Source organism: Sturnira hondurensis, unplaced genomic scaffold, assembly GCF_014824575.4.
Source record: "Sturnira hondurensis isolate 20B ecotype Veracruz unplaced genomic scaffold, ASM1482457v3 Scaffold0013537, whole genome shotgun sequence".
NCBI lineage: Eukaryota > Metazoa > Chordata > Mammalia > Chiroptera > Phyllostomidae > Sturnira > Sturnira hondurensis.
In genome coordinates, this window is record NW_028086168.1 from 3,312,671 (window position 1) to 3,328,828 (window position 16,158).

Below are 16,158 nucleotides of genomic sequence, written 5' to 3' on the forward strand. Positions count from 1 at the left end.
TTACTAAATTACGTTGTTTGCTTGACAAAGTGTAGCAGCTTCACTGCTACCATCTAGTGGACAATTAATGCATTAATCATTCTTCAGCTTGACAACTTCTAAACTATTGGTACTTCAAATGATTCTTTTTGGTTTGGTTTTGTGTCACATACTATCACTTTAATTACTTTTTTATTGAAGTAATGTTGGTTAATAACATTATATAAATTTCAGGTGTACAACATTATAAGTCAAAATATTTGTATACTCTATTGCTTGCTCTTTTTTCCCCTATGGTTTTTTCTTTTCTTTTTTTAAAAAAATTCTCACTTGAGGACATGCTTATTGTTTTAGAAAGAGGGAAAGAGAGAGAGGGAGAGAAACACTGATGAAAGAGGGAAGCATCAATTATTTCCTCTAGCACGTGCCCTGACCCGGGATCAAACCCACAACCTAGGTATGTGTCCTGAGCGGGAATAGAACATCCGACCTTGTGGTTTATAGGATGATGCTCCAGCCAACTGAGCCACACCGGCCAGGGCTATTGTGTACTCTTTTGATGCTGAGCACAAAGTAGAATTCTTATTTTGAGTAGAGCACTCTCACAGACACTTTAACATACTTTGCTAGATGTGGAACTTGATTTTACTTGAATCTGCATAGAAACAATAAGCTAATATTTTGATTATGAATTTGAAGTAAGGGACATCCTCAAATTATACATCCTAAATACATGTTATTTAAAAAATTTGACCTTTGCACAATACACTCCAATGTTAGCATGTTCAGTTCCAATTCTGGAAAACTTCAAGTCATGGAATGATTTTTGGTGCAGCCAGGTTTCCAGACATCTCCTGTTTAACCTCCAGTCTGCCTCCCACACCTTAGCCTGGTGGGTATTTTAAAAACGGATCCTGTCATCTACAACTTAATGTATTTAATTGCTTTCCATTGTCCCTAGAACAATGTTCCAAGTCCTTAAGATGACCTGCCTGACAGGGTCCCCAGCTCCTTCCTCAGCCCAAACACATACCCTTCTGTGGTCCGATCTCTAAGCTTCACCCTCATTGGCTTCTCTCTCAGGTTCTGAGTAGTCACAGGGCCTGAAAGGGGTGCTCGTTTTGTCAGCTAATTGTGACCTATTTTTCAGGATTCAGCACTTCCTGAGAGAGCCTTCACCTGACATCAGGTAAGTAGATCTTTTAATGTTATTTGTTTATTTATTTATTTACTCCAACACTTACTTGTTTCATGTAAATTAATGAATTACTAAATAATAAGGTAAACATTTGTTTCAGGTCTGTCTTTCCAAATGGCCTATACAACCACTGAGGGCAGAAATGTTATCTTTCTTTTTCATTCATTGCTCTGTTCTCAGTTGCTTCACAAAGTGCTTGGCATGTAGTAGACAGGGCAGAAAATAACTTGAGTGAGCTGAGTGAGAGGAAAGCTGAACCAAGATGGGGTCCTCTCACCTATACTAGGGTTTACAGTCCTTAATTTCCCCTTACATTTATTCTTCCTTGCAAGCCCCCATCAGAACCTGTGCAGCTCTGTGCTCTGCCCGTGTTGGCTGATACCCTGAGGACTTGAACTCCTATGTGTGCTGACCCAGGTCACTACCTGTGCACAGCTTGCTCAGTCATTTGTTCACATCACTCTCCCCCCAGAGAAGGAGGTAATCTGTCAGGTTTCCCAATTACGACGATTCACTCTTTTCATGGCAAACATTCAAAGATCCAAGTAATTTAATAAACCCAGAAACTTAAAAGAAGGATTGGGATCTGAAAGTATTTAGGCAAACAGAAATTATAATTCAGGACAAAAAAGAAAGAGCACTTTGAAATAAGGCTGTCTGCACGCTTGACTAGTATAGATGCTCCAGGACGTAGCCAGTAACGTGCTTGAGGGCCAGCATCATCTCCTCGCAGGTTGGCTGGATCTGGGATTCAGGAAGGGTAAAGCCGTATCTGCCTTTGTCCCGGAGTTCAAAGGTGAAGGAATATTTGATTCCTTGGTCATAAGCCCAGTCGTCAGAGCCTCCAGCAGCAGGATCTAAAATGTGTAAACAGCAGAAAAAAAATCTTTACATCTAGAAAGGAAATTTTTAAAGATGTCAACTCCCTTTTATAATTGCAGATGTTTCACTGTGCAACATAAAAGAACTAGGCTAGTTGTCTAGTACACGGAATCATAAAAGACACAGGGGCTACTTAAAAAAATTAGTGCATTGTTACCTCTAAGCTTTTTTTGTAGGAATGATGTGTTTAATACCTTAGGAAGTATGTAATTGTAATACACCATCTTCTCAGTGTGCCTGTAGGCTATGGTAAACTATGCTACATTGGCTGTGATTTGTTTACAAAACATGTACACTTTCTGGGAAAAGAATGCATATCTCCTAGGAAAACAAGAAAAGCTGGGTGATGACTGATGAGAGGAAAGGGCTCCACACCCTGCAGAAACTGTGCTGCGTGATGAAACGGGGCAGCTAGAGGGCAGGGCTGTGCCTTCACGTTGGTTTCCTCAGGGTCTGGCATCTGTCCTGGCATAGGTGAAGCATTCATTCATTAACAGGTATGACGTCACTGCCACACAGAGTATGTATTCGTTCATTCACTTGTTCTTCATTCGCTCGATCACTCGTTTGTTCATTTTTTCATCTCTTTCATTCAGTCAATGACATACAGACCCACTGTGCAGCAGGCCATTGCCTCAACTCTGGGAAGTCAGGACAAAGGACAGACGTGGCCTCCGCCCTCTCAGGTCTCACAGTATAAAGTAGACAAGATGTCCTCAGTATATGAATAGATGGGTTATTTCTGCTAGAACCCCTTAAAAATAGTATACCCCATTGGATCCAGAGCAGTTTTAAAAAGGACAAAAATACAGAAAACTGTGCTTTACATAAAGCTTTAAAAAGGCGCCCTTGGTTTTGAGCCTGTCCAATTGCATGGGAGGCCCCTGGATGACAGGACTGAGTCTTTTTCCTTGTATTTTTAGTCCTTTCCGATGTGGGGCAGAAAGAAGTCACACAGGGGCAAAGAAAAATATCAGTAGAAATTGAAAACAGAGCCTGCAGAATATGCCTTCCCAGTGAAGTCCAAGGTTCTGGGGTCTAGCCCCCACCTACTTCTCTTGCTGTGTGTCTCTTGTCCTCTTGTTTGCACAGCCCAGGTGACTGGTGAGCCAGGGAAACACTCCCTCTTATACTTTCCTCAGGCCATTGTCCTTCTAGACAAAGCTTCTGGGTCACAATCCTGGGTAGTCATTGCTGGCACCACGAGCTGGCTTGATTAGTCCTTGGTGTGTTCTTTCCTTTGCACACTTCGGCCCCAGCACAAAGCTTACCTATCCTTGCATTCCCTGCTTCCCTGTTGTGGGTTCTTTGAAGACTGTGCTGGGCCCTTCCTTCCTTTTCTCCTTCCCTCCTCTCCACCCTTCCTTTCTTCCCTAGGACCTAGTAAGGGGCTGGCACACCACAGATGCTCAATAGGTATTTACAGGGAGCGAATGTCTCCTGAACAGAAAACTGATGACATATTTAATAGAAAATTCACTGTCCGGCAGAAGCCATGTGCTTTAAATGATCAGAAAGAAAAGGCCCTGGGAACCATTTGTTGCTTTTTTAGGCATGGGGCCTCCACACAGTTCTGCAGACTCACAGATTGAGGTAGCTCCTGGGCCATATGTGTACTTGGTGCCATACAGTGAGGCCAGTTCTTTCACGGTAGCTTTAGCCAGGGCGTTCTGCAAAAAGACCAGCGGGAGGTGAGTAAGTAAATCAGAGCACATCCTGACAAAAAACAAACGGACAAACAAACAGCCACGCATTATTTTAAGGACATTGAAGAGGTGTAAGTCACAGTTCTGGTTAACGTTTCATACTTACCAGCACCTGTTCCAATTTTCCCTTTGAACTTAGACATGTGATCCCAGTGATTGCCCCAAAAGGATGCCTTCCCCTAATGCCCTAAGCAGTCACTCTGAGCTTCTCTTTGTCACACGCATAATGTGTTAATTGTGTCAACACCACTTGCTGGCCTCTGAGTTCTCAGGGACTTTTTCTCAGTGGCCCCAGGGTCTAGTTCAGGGCTTGTCACTTAGTGATTGTTCAGGAACTATTTGTTGCAACTCTGAGGATGGTTAGCACTCTTCTTACCCAATTATTTGAGAATTGGTTTATTTATTTTAAATCATTGTTACAGTGAAGTATGAGTTCTGGGAGTAAGTTCTGTTTTAGTAAGACTAAAGATTGTCCTTTAGAGGACAATCTTTTGCTTCATTTTCTTTTTTTTTATTTACATAGAACTTAGTTGTGTGCTTTTCCTCCTGGAATTCTTATTTAGGCTTGTTAAACAACTTATTTAAACCTTAGTTCAGGCTAGGGAAATGAGGCTGTACCAATCTGTAACTGTCCCAGATATCACGTTTGTCGACATAACAAAATGTCACTGTGTATTAAAAGTTAGGTCACATCTCAGGATTAGTTTGGCAAATTTATCTTGTCTCTGGAGCTTGTGAGGGAAAAGTGAGAAGAAAGGAGGGTTTTATGATTGTGCAGAGGTTGTGTGCCTATTACAGACAAATGAACAAAAATCACAAAATGACCCCAAACAGAAACACGAATCTCCTGGAAATGTGGCAGGTTATGAAGTCGCGATAAAGCCATGACAGGGTAATGGGAGTTGGGGCAGGAGCGTTAGAAACTACACGTGTGAAGGACGGAATAGCCAGTGCAATCTAATATGCAATCCCCAGTCCAGCAAATAAATGCTTAGGAATTGACAGTTGCAAGGATGTGGGGTAGTTCCAGCTTGGAAGAGATTTAGACTGAAAAACTAGAGAACATTTATTCTATTTCAAAATGCAGAACATTCGAATTCTAGAATAAGTAGAAAATATTAACCTTTGAGTATTCTTCTTTTTTTTAGAAAAGGCATCATCACCTTCTCGAAGGACCCGTTGCCTACTGGCCCCTGCACTTAGCTCCTCAAGAGAGGGAGGGCTCGGTACCCAGCCCCTCCTTGTACCTTGAGTGCTCTAACATGCACTCGCACACGGCCTATTTAAATGAATCACAAGAAAAGCAAGGCCTGCATGGGCTGTCTGGGGAATACAGATTTGAAAATCCGTTTACTGTAAGAGAAAAAGCCACAATTCATCATGGCTATGAAACTAGCTATATTTCATACGTTGGCATCATAATTATGTCTTGTACCTATGCTTGGAAAACTGTGAGGTTAGTGATGAAAACAGAATAATTCTATTTACAATAGAGCAACTTCTTTTAGTTCTTTCTGTAATATTCAAACCAGTTTAGTAGAGTCTTGGGTAAAATCGATGAGGCCATGTCTGTAAGACTGCAAGGGTTCCTGCTCCCAGAGAGTCAACCAAGTGGTAAATTAGAAACTTTAAAAAGAATGATACAATTTTAATCATGATTTTTTGGTTTGGTCAATTGAAATGACATAGTCCGTTTTTTTGTTGTTCACCTATTATTCTCAGAATTGTGGCTAGTAACTTGAAAATTTTAGGATTTCACTTTCCTTTTTTTCCACACCGGCAAACTATCAACTGCTTCCTCTCACTGCATGGAGTCTTCACCGTGGGATCTAAGTGTGTAGCTCCTGTTCATCTTACTCTGATCAACGCACTAGAATTAGGTCTTCTCACCCCTAAGTAGGGCCTATTGCCAGATAGAATAGGAATAATCTGCAAACATTGTATAATACTCAGATTAAAACCATCTTTTAGCAATGTGAAACACGGTGAGGTACTAATTCTTTTGGCAGGTAAACAGCATGTTTTTACTGGTCCACAATTTCTTTGACCTGCCATTACCCAAAGCCATCTCTAGTTTGTTATTTTTCTGTAAGGCAGAACATTCGATCCTAAAAAACTTTTATTCCTCCCGTTGTTACCTTCTCCAGGCTTTTCATTTGTTTGTTTTTTCCCCTTCAGCCTTGAATTACTCCTTTTATTTGGGAGACATATGAGTTCAGTAAGTTCCGGTTATCTCGGGTACAGCAGCACCGTGGCCGTAGTTAACAATGCCGCATTACACAGGTGAAGGCTGCTACGAGAGCAGAGCTTTCACGGTCTCCCCATAACGACAATAACAAAATGAAAATTGTGTGAGGTAAAGGATGTGTGGACTAAGACGGTCAACATTTCACAATATATACATGGATCAAATCATTGTATTACTAGTATTTATAATATGTCAGTTATGTCTCAAGAAAACTGGAAACAAAGAGATACACGATTCTCCAGGGTTGATCCCAAATGTGAGAATTTATAAAGACTAGAGAGGATTTAAGACAAGAAGATCATTGTCGTCATCTGTGGAACTCCTATATGTTGGTTGACCTTCAAGTCTCGTGACATATTTATCGGGGTCACATACTGTTTGAGTTATCCAAGAAAACCTACTCGTGATCTGTTACTCCATTTGACTTAATCAATTTGTCAATCTAGCCATATACTACTGTTAAGATTACACAGAAGAGTTCCGTTTGCCTTTTCTCAAAGTGATAACCAAGTGTTTTGTAAGCCTCATAAGCATCTCTTGGAAACAGCTGCTCTGCCTTTGATGCTGAAGCAATATCTAAGACTGATGTTATCTTAAAACTGCCTTTGCCTTGCTTCTGTCACTGGTGCATGTTGCAGGAACACTTAGTTTATATGTCTCAGCCTTAGCCCTCCTTGCCCTCAGGGGCTCTCTCATCTGGGTATCTACCTCATCACTCATCTAACAAGCGCCACCTCATCACATCTTCAGTGACTCTCACCTTCTAATGAAGGTGAGCCTCTGTTCTTTGCATAAGAGTGTGTGCTGGTGCCCCCTTCTCTTGCAGGCTTACCGTGCCTCCCCTATTCCTTCCAAGCCAGATTTCCCTGAACTCATCCCTGTAGACCTTACCTTGCCTTCCCTACCTCCAAGACTTCGAGTGTGCTTCTTCCTTTTTTACACTCCCTTTTCTTTCCTTGTTCATATGAAAAATTGCTATTGTTCTTGAAGATTCAGTTTGTAGCATCATCTGTCTTTGCTAAGCTGTCTGAACTCTCTTAGGGAGCACTGAGTCCCCTCCTTTGTGAGGGCGTATACCTTGATCAGAGTTCCTCAATAGGAATGATTGAGGAATTACAGCTCTGTGCTGTAATCATTTTTTTGCATTTATTTGCCTCCTACCCCCAGGTGAGAAGGTGTTCTTGGCTATTCATTTTGTACCCTTAGCAGATTGCACAGCACGTAGCACATGGTTGGTTGATTTAGTTTTACTCTAGGACTTACGGGTTCGGGGCCTGATTTGGATGCAGTAAATACCTCTTTGCAGAAGCTGAACTGTAACCCACATGAGTGGTGATTGAGATGCTTGTGGGGAGGGTGGTGGAACCATACAGTGATGCCTGATGGGTTGCCACATTTAGACATTGACCTCTGCTGTGGATTTTCTTATTTTCATTAATATTGAATGAATGAAATCTGTGAACCCTTTCTCTTAGCTCCTCAAAGCCAAGAGATAAAAAGTTCAGAATGGACATTAAGCAACCAAAATATCATATTTAAAATTCCAACAATCTTAAAAAATCCCTGGAATCAGTGTGGGTCTTTTCTTTTGAAGAATTCAAATACTTTCACAAATATTAGTCATTTATCTTCCCAACATTATCTGTCCACATTTCCCTGATACAGAATCTGCAGCAGAATGGAATGCCATGGGGGGCAGTATGCTTGGTGGGAATGTTTCGGCCAAGCTGGGTGACTGACCCCCTGCGGGGAATGGGAGAGAGGGAGGTGATCCTGGCATTTGCTAACATGTTAGAGTGGTAACTCCTTTCCCTTGTATGACCCTGTAAAAAGGGACAGAGACAGCTGATGAAACACCCACAGAAGCAATTGCACATCAGAGTGTGATCCACATCTTGCAAAACTCCAATTAATGACACTTTCTATGTAACCTGTCATTTGAGGGATATCTTACATCTTTGCTCAATAGATTCAAAATAAGAACTAACATTTACATAAACTTTAGACTCTACAAAGAACTCTTGATAAGAGCTAGATATTTTTATCCCCATTTTACAGATAAAAGAACTGAAACTCAGAGAGGATAAAAGAACGTGCCCAAGGGCACGCAGCCCCTGGTAAGTGGCTGACTTCAGCTAGGTTCTTCTTACTTTAAATCCTGTGCTCTTTTTCACTTCTCCTTGTGGCCTTCGAATACTTCAAAGGAAGTGTTGCTGGAGCTGGTTTTACCAATTGTAAAGAACAGAAGAAAGCTAAATATAAATCAGCCTCAGAGAAAACTTTGCTTTCAGTCAAGGCCAAACATAACGAGGCTTTATTAATCCTTAGATATGAATCTCCTACCACATTTTATGCATGTTCTCTTTTGTCACCTGTTTTCTTAGAAAGTGGCCTTGGTCATACAGCAAAAGACAGAGAGAGTCTAAAGTGTCACGTCTAACTCAAAGCCCCAGAGGCAGAGGACCACTGTAATGCTTCTCCAGGCTCTGAGCTCCAGGGGGCTGGGGAGATTAATAAAGTGAGGGTGTTTCTTTCCCAATGACCTGTGTTCTTGGGTAGCACGTGATCAGGAAGCCCCTGTCTCGTGACTGAGCTCATGGTCCTCATTGCAGCCTCCGTGTACACAGCCAGTGTCAAGACTGGGGATGCTGCCTTCTAATCTTCCACTGGTCCTTTTTTATAGTACAAGAGAATGAAGGCCCCCAAGTGACTTGACGTCTAAACCGATTCAAAGGAATTTTCTGCAGAACTTTGTTTCCTATTGGAAGTCCTTAGTTTAACCATCTCTCTGGTGGATGCTTGAGAGAATGGAAGCATCAACATGATCTTTAACTGTAGTTTCCTTCCTTCCCTCCTGTGATAATGGGGACCTTAAACCAAGGGACCAGTGAGGAATTGAACTTTTATACTTTTGGTGCAAAGGGAGAAGCCTGCAGGGCCTACAGGAAGGCACTGGAGAGAAAGCCTTTGGGGCTTTAACAAACAAATATGTTTCTGGAAAAGGAAGAGAGTAAACAGGCGCAGGCCCTTGTTGCAGAATCCTCAGATTAGAGAAAGGCAAGGAGTTAGGGGCAGGCTTGGCTCAGGAGTGTGGCCTGCTATCTCAGCAGAGCCCTTGGGGAGTGTGGGAATGTTTGCCCTGATGTAAACCAAAGTTTTCCTTTGGCTGATCTACAGACATATTTTTAAGCTCTTTAAAATTCAAGGAAAATGTGAAGCATGAGTCAGCTGAAGTTTCAAAGTCCAGAGATTTTTTTTGTGTGTGTGGAAGTGGTGCTTTTTCCAAATAAATATTAAAAAACAAGTGCTACAGAATGGGGATGGACAGGGTCTCCTGCACTTCAGATTTGCAGAGCATCCTAAACCATTGGTGAGGAGGGCATTTGATCCTGTGAAAGCCAGGCACCTTTGGCTGGGAATGTGACTCGGTTCTCATCTTTGTTTAAAGCAGGGTTTCTCAACCTCAGCACTCTTGATGTGTGGGCTGGGTAATTCTTTGCTGTGGGGCCATCCTGTGCATTGTAGAATATTTATCAGCATCCCCTGGCCTCTACCAACTCCAGACCAAGCACTACCACAGTTATGACAACCAAAAATGTCTCCCCAACAGTGCCAAATGCCCCCTGAGGGCAGGGGAGGAGGAAACATTAGTTTAAAGGAAAATCAGATACAGGACATAATTAAGGCAAAAGAGTGTATTTTGTAGAAAGAATATTAAAAGGGCTGGTAACTGGTTTTAAAGGTGCCCTGAATCCTTATTTTCCTTTGTTGACAATGGCATACGTCTCTCCTAAATACTACTGCTGGGTCAATCCTGCTAAAGTATCATTCTATCAGCAGGGTTGCCAGATATAGCCAAAAATATGGGATTTCCAGTTTAATTTAAATTTCAGATAAATAGTTTTTCAGTATAAGTCTGCCCTGTGCAATATTTGGAAATACTTAAACACTAAAAATTATATGTTGTTTTTTGAAATTCAAATGAAACTGAGAGTCCTATATCTGACCTGGCAATCCTATTTTCCAGGTTGCTAGCTCCAGGACCCCACTCTGACACAGGATGTTCATTGTGACGTTCAAGTTCCTCCAGAATCTGGTCACCTTACTCCCACTCTCACAAGATCACTCAAAACAGGCCTACCCTCTCTTTCTCCTCCTCGACTCCATTCTCAGTCCTACTGTGGCACATTTGTTAGGTCTTCTCCCTGCCCGAAGTGCACTCTTCCTTCCTCTGTCGCCCGAGTTCTCCCCGTCCCCCGAGGCTCAGAACTAACCAGGTCTCCTCTCTGTAGCCTTCATGGAATAGCTGCATCACACATTGTGGTTTCCCCGCCCTGGAGTCCTGATATTGTGCCTAGTGGGGACTTCCCATTGGTACTGCTCTTGTGTGTATCACGCAGCCGAGTCTTCTCATTCCAGTGGGATCCTATGTTCCCTATTGGAGGGACCATAGTTTACGCTGAGCACTTTCTAGGTGCTCTTTGAAATTTCCGGTAGTGTCCTGATGAGCCATGTACTGACCAGGCCCTAGAGGAGAACTTTAATAGGCCAAGAAGTCACTTAAAATGTATAGTGGTAAATCAGCAACCAGTTTTTCTAATCAAAGAAACTCTGCAGTTGTTATTTGAAAATTTTTTGTCTTTTAAGCAAAATTACAAATTCTGAGAAAATACCTAAAGTGGATGTTTTGTGCCTGTTGTCCTGTCTGCTGTAGCTGCTGCTCGCCTGCCTGACACAGGGGCTATGGCCTCCTCACTCCTGTTATTAGGCATGGCCATGGGGGTGGTTGTGACTGGGTGTGCTCGTGGCCCTGCAGTTGTCCACCTCCTAATCTCAATTTCCTTCCTTCTGATTTTTATGTTTTTCTCTAACCAGAGTCTTGCTCTATGCTCACATGCTTGGGTGAAGTGCTGGATTTCTATCTTGGTGGCTCATTAACTGAAACTTTAAGTGGTAGTGAGGTGCCATGAGACTAGAAGGTGTTAGATTTTAGAAGAAGATTTCTATCTTTTTGGTCATTTATTAATTTTTCAGTAAGACTGTCATTTTTCTCCTGTTAAATGAATATATAGCCATGAAAGTACAGCCACAATCATCAAGATTGAGCCTTGAGAAGTCAAGCACCTCAGTGGATGAGTGAATCCTTAGCACAGTCTATGGACAGAGGTAGGAAAGACTTTACTTGATGAGTGACAGTACATGGGGTGCCAACATAGAACGGGGCCACACCAATATGTGTGTGTGTGTGTTGGAAAATTGGGGGAGCCTAGGAAATTCTTTGAGATGCAATACTTCTAGGCCCTAGGCTGCCTCTACTATTGCTGTTGACTTAGCCAAGCTTTTATTGGCTCCGCTGGAAAATGAGAAAACAACGAGAGAAATTCCAAGATTTTCAGCTATAAAATTCAGTGCTTCTAATTCAGAAATGTGGTGTAAGGTGCGTGCCCCTTTGAGAACCTTTGTAGAGCGAATGCATGTCAGCTTTCTGTTTGGTCAGTCTGGGGAGTGGGTCAGGATACTTGGTTGACCTGTTATTTTTCTGGTTTCCTGCTTTTGAACTTAGAAGTGGTTTAATAATAATAATCATTATTAACAGTGCCATGTAGTCCTCTTTAAGGGGGAAGGTAACAAAGATTGAGAACTTTTACATATGCAATATATGAAAAGACATGAATAGATTTGGGAGCTTTTTCAATTATGTCTCCTAGTTTTAATTTCCTCTGACAATAAAGAGGTCATACAAACTAATATTTCATTATCTTTTAGAATTTTGAAAATGTAAGTATACTTTTTATCTGGATATTTAAAATTTTTAAAGATTTTATTTATTTTTAGAGAGAGCAGAAGAAAGAAAGAGAGGTAGAAAAACATCAAAGTAAGAGAAACACTGATGGGATGTTGGCCCGCAACCCAGGCATGTGCCTGACTGGGAATTGAACCAGTGACTTTTTGGTTTGCAGGATGGCACTCAAGCCAGTGAGCCACACCAGTTATGCTATTCTTTATTTGGGTAAAACTTCCTTTGAAGATAGTGATAGCTTTATATTGAAGAAGTCAACACTGATGAACTGAACAGTTTATTAAACCACTGGAAGCTCGTAATACACTTTCTATTCTTCCTTTAAGTAATATAGTATATGTAAAAGTGGTTTGTAAACAGTGAAGCATTACGCATGTAAGATACTCTTACAATTCCTCATACTTAAAAAAAACACTAATCAGGTGAAGACATATTTTTTTGTAGCCTTCCTTGTGACACATGCAGTACTTCTGTTCTTTTACCTTAGTGGTCTTTTGCACTCCTATTTTTGCCTGCCTTCCTTCTGAAGTCTGTCTCATGATATGAGCAATTGGCAGGCAATCTACATGTAAGACCTTTCAGGAATGAAGCTACATAAATTTTTATCATGACTCAGATATCAAAGGACTGCTGCTTTCAAAGTGTCCTATATTTGGACAGAGAATGCTAATATAAGTACAGAATAATTTCTTCAGCCTAGAGTCTTATTCTCCTGAAGCATTTTTTGGTAATAAGTATAATCTTATAAACCTTATAAGTACATGCAGAGAAATTAGAATCATATAGATATCCATATATATACACATATACACACATAAATTTTGTGTAAGACAAAAATCTGCTTAGTGTTCCTTTAAGAAGATTCTTATCTTCTATATATCTATACTAATGTACAGATATAGATATCTATAATGTATTAGTATAGATATCTATAATGTGTTAGTATAGATATCTATACTTATCTATACTAATGTGGTATGCCCAGAATTTATCCCATTAATTTTTTTTCTACCTTTTGTTTTCTGCTCTGGGGTCACATTTTTTAAAACTGAGAATTAATATGGAGGCACTAGATTAGGATGGAACATTCACCTTTTTAGATCAGGACTTTTACTTTTTCCTTGATATCTTCGTTACAAATAACAACTGTGAAAAAGCTAATATTGCTCTTTTTGAGAGACTCAAATTCTCTTTTGGCTATACATACATTTGTAATGATGCTATAGTTATGAGTTCCAGCAAAATGTGCTAAGGAAGTAAGTGAATTGGATTTACACAAAATAAGAAAAAGATTGAAAGGTTTGTCAGTTATTCAAAAGATTTAAAGTTGCTTTGGAGTATCAAACTAAATTCAGATTTCTGAATGACTCAAATAACATTTACCTTAGATTTTACTAGTAGCATTTAAATATTCTTTTAAGCGACTAGGCTAAAGCTTGATCATTGAAAAAATTATTGGAAATTAAAGTAACTTGTAAATCAATGAGTGTGATATCAGTACAATTACATTTTGCATTATAGTAACCTATCTTGTTATACTCTGAAAAAGATGAGAAGCAGCATGTACTTTTCCTTGAATGTATTGATGTTTTGAATATAAAAATAAATATCCAAGATAAGATTATTTTGTGGTTTTTGCTTTTTTGGACAATAGGTTGTGAAAATGTTACTTTGATATATTTCTGCTGATTACACTTTTTTTGCTAATCCAAATTTACAAACAGTTTTGAAGTGCAGGATTTCTAATATCTCCTTTACTCTTCCCTCTCTTTCCTTGTTTTTCCACGAAGAAGTGGCTGTTGGAGGAGCAGTGGGGGGCAGCATTGTGAGGGAATGCCTGCCCACCACGGGGCACGTGCGGACTGGCCTGCTAAACTCCGCAACTCTGGGTCAGGGTCTTTTCCTGAATAAAACTACAACAGGGAGTACCAAAAATTATTCATGAGCTTCTAAAAGTACATGTTGGCATTTTTTTAAGGAGGATAATCTGTAAACTTTAGAGTAGCCCAGATACTGTGTTGTTATTATACATCGCAATGAAGTTTTCATCTAAAAGAGCTTGAATATTTTCTCAAATTAAGAACGAACACTGAAACTTTGTGAAGCATTTCCATTCCAAAGCATATTTTAAGCATTAGTTTTTTAGAATTTATGTTTGAAACTAGTTGCTGTTAAGTAAACTGGCTACTCTGATTATTGTTACACTTAATATAGTTTATAATTTTAGTTTTACTGTTGTACTTACTAACTCATTAGTGTTTAGTTCTTATGGCTTTGTCCTTTTCTCTTCTAATGTAGTACAATTTAAACATATTGACATGAGATGATGTTGACTTCCGCCAAGATGGAGGCATAGGTGGAAACACTGTGCCTTCTCCCACAACCAAGTTTGGATACAACAAAAGTTTCGGAGAACTAAGACACACCCAGAGAGCAGAAAACTGAATTATACGGAAGTCCGACAGCTACGAACCGTTCAACGGGGACGGTAAGAGAGGCAGAGCCAGCAGCGGCGCAGGGTCGGGAAGGACAGACCTAGGAGCACAGGCAGCCCGGACCTAGTCGGGGTGCAGGGCAGACTGACCAAGGTCGCACATTCATGCGCAGTGAGATGGACCACGCAGGCCCCAGGGGGCGAACCCAGTGGTGGAGGGCTGACAGCGGTGGCACACTTGCGTCCAGTGGAGCGGGGCGCATGGCCCTGGGGACGGTGGTGGCTGCGGTGCTGGTGGGGGTCGCGGAGGCGGGCGCCGGAGGGAAGCCATTGTCCCTCTTTGACCCTGCCCCAACATACAACGTCACAACCCAGCGACTTAGTTGCCCTGCTCTGGTGAAAACCTAGGGCTCCGTTCCTGCTACTTAACAGAAACGAACAGCCCAAAAGATGGTGCAAGAACTCAAAGTCCCAGAGCCAATAACTCTAAGTGACCAACAGATTGCCAGCCTCTCAGAAGCCCAATTTCAAACACTATTTATCAGGATGCTCACAGAATTGGTAGAGTACAGTCACAAATTAGAGGAACTTAGTCACAAATTAGAGGAACATATGAAGGCTAAACTAATTGAAATCAAGGGAGATGTCCAGGAAACCAATAGCGATGGAAAGGAAACTGGGACTCAAATCAAGGGAGTGGACCAGAAGGAAGAACGAAACATCCAACCAGAAAATAGTAAAGAAACAAGAATTCAAAAAAATGAGGAGAGGCTTAGGAACCTCCAGGACATCTTTAAACGTTCCAACATCCGAATTATTGGGGTACCAGAAAGCGAAGAGGAAGAGCAACAAGTGGAAAACTTCTTTGAACAAATAATAAAGGAGAACTTCCCCAGTCTGGCAAAGGAAATAGACTTCCAGGAAATCCAGGAAGCTCAGAGAGTGCCAAAGAAGATGGACCCAAGAAGGAACACACCAAGGCACATCATAATTACATTAGCCAAGACTAAAATGAAGGAGAGAATCCTAGAAGCAGCAAGAGATAAGGGGACAGTCACCTACAAAGGAGTACCCATCAGACTGTCAGCGGATTTCTCAAAAGAGACCTTACAGGCAAGAAGGGGCTGGAAAGAAGTATTCCAAGTCATGAAATCCAAAGACCTACAGCCAAGATTGCTTTATCCAGCAAAACTTTCATTTAGAATGGAAGGACAGATAAAGTGCTTCTCAGATAAGGTCAAGTTCAAGGAGTTCATCATCACCAAGCCCTTATTATATGAAATGCTAAAGGGACTTATATAAGAAAGATGATGAAAAATATGAACAGTGAAAGGACAGCAAACACACAGCTATTAACAACCACACCTAAAACAAAAGCAAACCAAGAGGACAGCTAGATCAGGAGTGGAACCATAGAAATGAAGAACACATGGAGGGTTAGAAACAGGGGGGTGGGAGGGGGAGAACGGGGGAGAAGGCACAGAAAATAGCATAGATGGTAGGTAGAACATAGATAGGGGGAGGGCGAGAATAGTGGGGGAAATATAGAATCCAAAGAACTTGAGACACGTGGTTATAAACTAAGGGGGGGAGAATGGTGGGGGAGGGAGGGTGCGGGTGGAGGGGAATGAAGGGGGGGGAATAGAACAACTGTAATGGTATAATCAATAAACTGTATTTAAAAAAATATACATATTGACATGAATTAAGCAAACAGCACACCTCACCCTCTCTCCTTTGGTGGCCAGAAATCTGGGACAGCAATGAAAAGCTGACCACCCCACCCCCACACACACACCTCTGGGACAGCAAACCTGTGAGCGCGCCCACTGGGAACACTGATGGACCGAGTATGACTGGAAAACTGAAATATTTAATGGTTTCAACTAATGATGTTTTCCTTTGTGTTTT

The 16,158-nt window shown here is 41.2% G+C and overlaps 1 protein-coding gene across 1 annotated transcript in view; it reads right to left on the reverse strand.

Annotated features, from left to right (window-relative positions):
• Window positions 1-1,705: 1,705 nt before the first annotated feature.
• Window positions 1,706-16,158, reverse strand: part of CPB1 (carboxypeptidase B1) — a 48,381-nt gene continuing 33,928 nt past the window's right edge. The window contains exons 10-11 of the mRNA XM_037061788.1: window positions 3,645-3,729; window positions 1,706-2,034 (exon numbers count right to left, since the gene is read on the reverse strand). Coding sequence (XP_036917683.1) covers window positions 1,847-2,034; window positions 3,645-3,729 — 273 coding nt within the window. The 3' untranslated portion in view covers window positions 1,706-1,846. The remainder of the gene's footprint in view (window positions 2,035-3,644; window positions 3,730-16,158) is intronic.